Below are 983 nucleotides of genomic sequence, written 5' to 3' on the forward strand. Positions count from 1 at the left end.
GTGCCCTGAGATAGTTGATAATCTACAGCAAAATGAAATACCTGAAAATAGGCCAGATTTAGTTGCCCGAGTGTACAAGTCACACCTTGCAGAACTTATGAGGGACATAAGGGATAGACACATTTTTGGGGTGCCAGTGGTTCATATCCATGTTATTGAGTTTCAGAAGAGAGGTCTTCCCCACTGCTACATGTTGGTAGTGTTGAGAAATGAGGACAAACTCAGAAATAGTGTTGACATAGATAGGATCGTGACAGCTGAAATTCCTGATGCCAATGATGATCCAGTCTTGCATGACTTAGTAAAAAAAACAAATGCATGATACATGGTCCTTGCGGAACAAATAATCCTTCTTCACCTTGCATGGAAAATGGTCCATGTCAAAAGAAATTCCCAAAGAACTACAGAGATGAAACGCTTCTAAGTTTGAATGGCTATCCAGAGTACAGAAGACGCAATACTGGAGTCACAGTTCAAGTTGGATGTCACTCAGTTAACAATAGAAATGCTGTGCCGTACAATGCCTACCTGCTGAAAAAGTACAGAGCTCACATTAATGTAGAAATTTGTTCATCCGTGAAAAGCATTAAGTATATCTTCAAGTACGTGTACAAGGGACATGACTGTGCTTCTGTTGAAGTAAGAGACAACCCAGCGGCAGATCGTGAGCAGAATCAAGCTCACGATGAAATTACTAACTCTCTTGCTTGCTGATATGTTTCTCCTCCGGAAGCTATCTGGAGACTGAGTTCAAGATACATGACACAACCCACACTGTCTACAGACTTGCAGTACATCCAATCTGTTTACTTTCACAGAGGCAACACTCAGCAAGCTGCTCAGGCACAGGGGGAGGGTGACACTACCCTCACTGCATAGTTCAAACTGAATGAGCATGATGATGATGCAAGGAACCACTTGTACCCTGACATTCTGCCGCATTATGTGTTTAATGAGCACAGTAGAACATGGACATCAAGGCA

At 42.4% G+C, this 983-nt stretch overlaps 1 protein-coding gene across 1 annotated transcript; it reads left to right on the plus strand.

Moving 5' to 3' along the window:
• The first annotated feature begins 318 nt into the window (after positions 1-318).
• LOC106868590 (uncharacterized) lies at positions 319-714 on the plus strand. The gene has a single exon (XM_014913920.2). The coding sequence runs from the start codon at positions 319-321 to the stop codon at positions 712-714; it is 396 nt and encodes a 131-aa protein (XP_014769406.1).
• Positions 715-983: the final 269 nt, after the last annotated feature.

This window comes from Octopus bimaculoides, chromosome 5 (genome assembly GCF_046866305.1).
Source record: "Octopus bimaculoides isolate indiv1 chromosome 5, ASM4686630v1, whole genome shotgun sequence".
Lineage (NCBI taxonomy): Eukaryota > Metazoa > Mollusca > Cephalopoda > Octopoda > Octopodidae > Octopus > Octopus bimaculoides.

Coding starts and splice junctions, on each gene's coding strand:
- LOC106868590 (XM_014913920.2), top strand. CDS start 319: ATGATACATGGTCCTTGCGGAACAAATAATCCTTCTTCACCTTGCATG.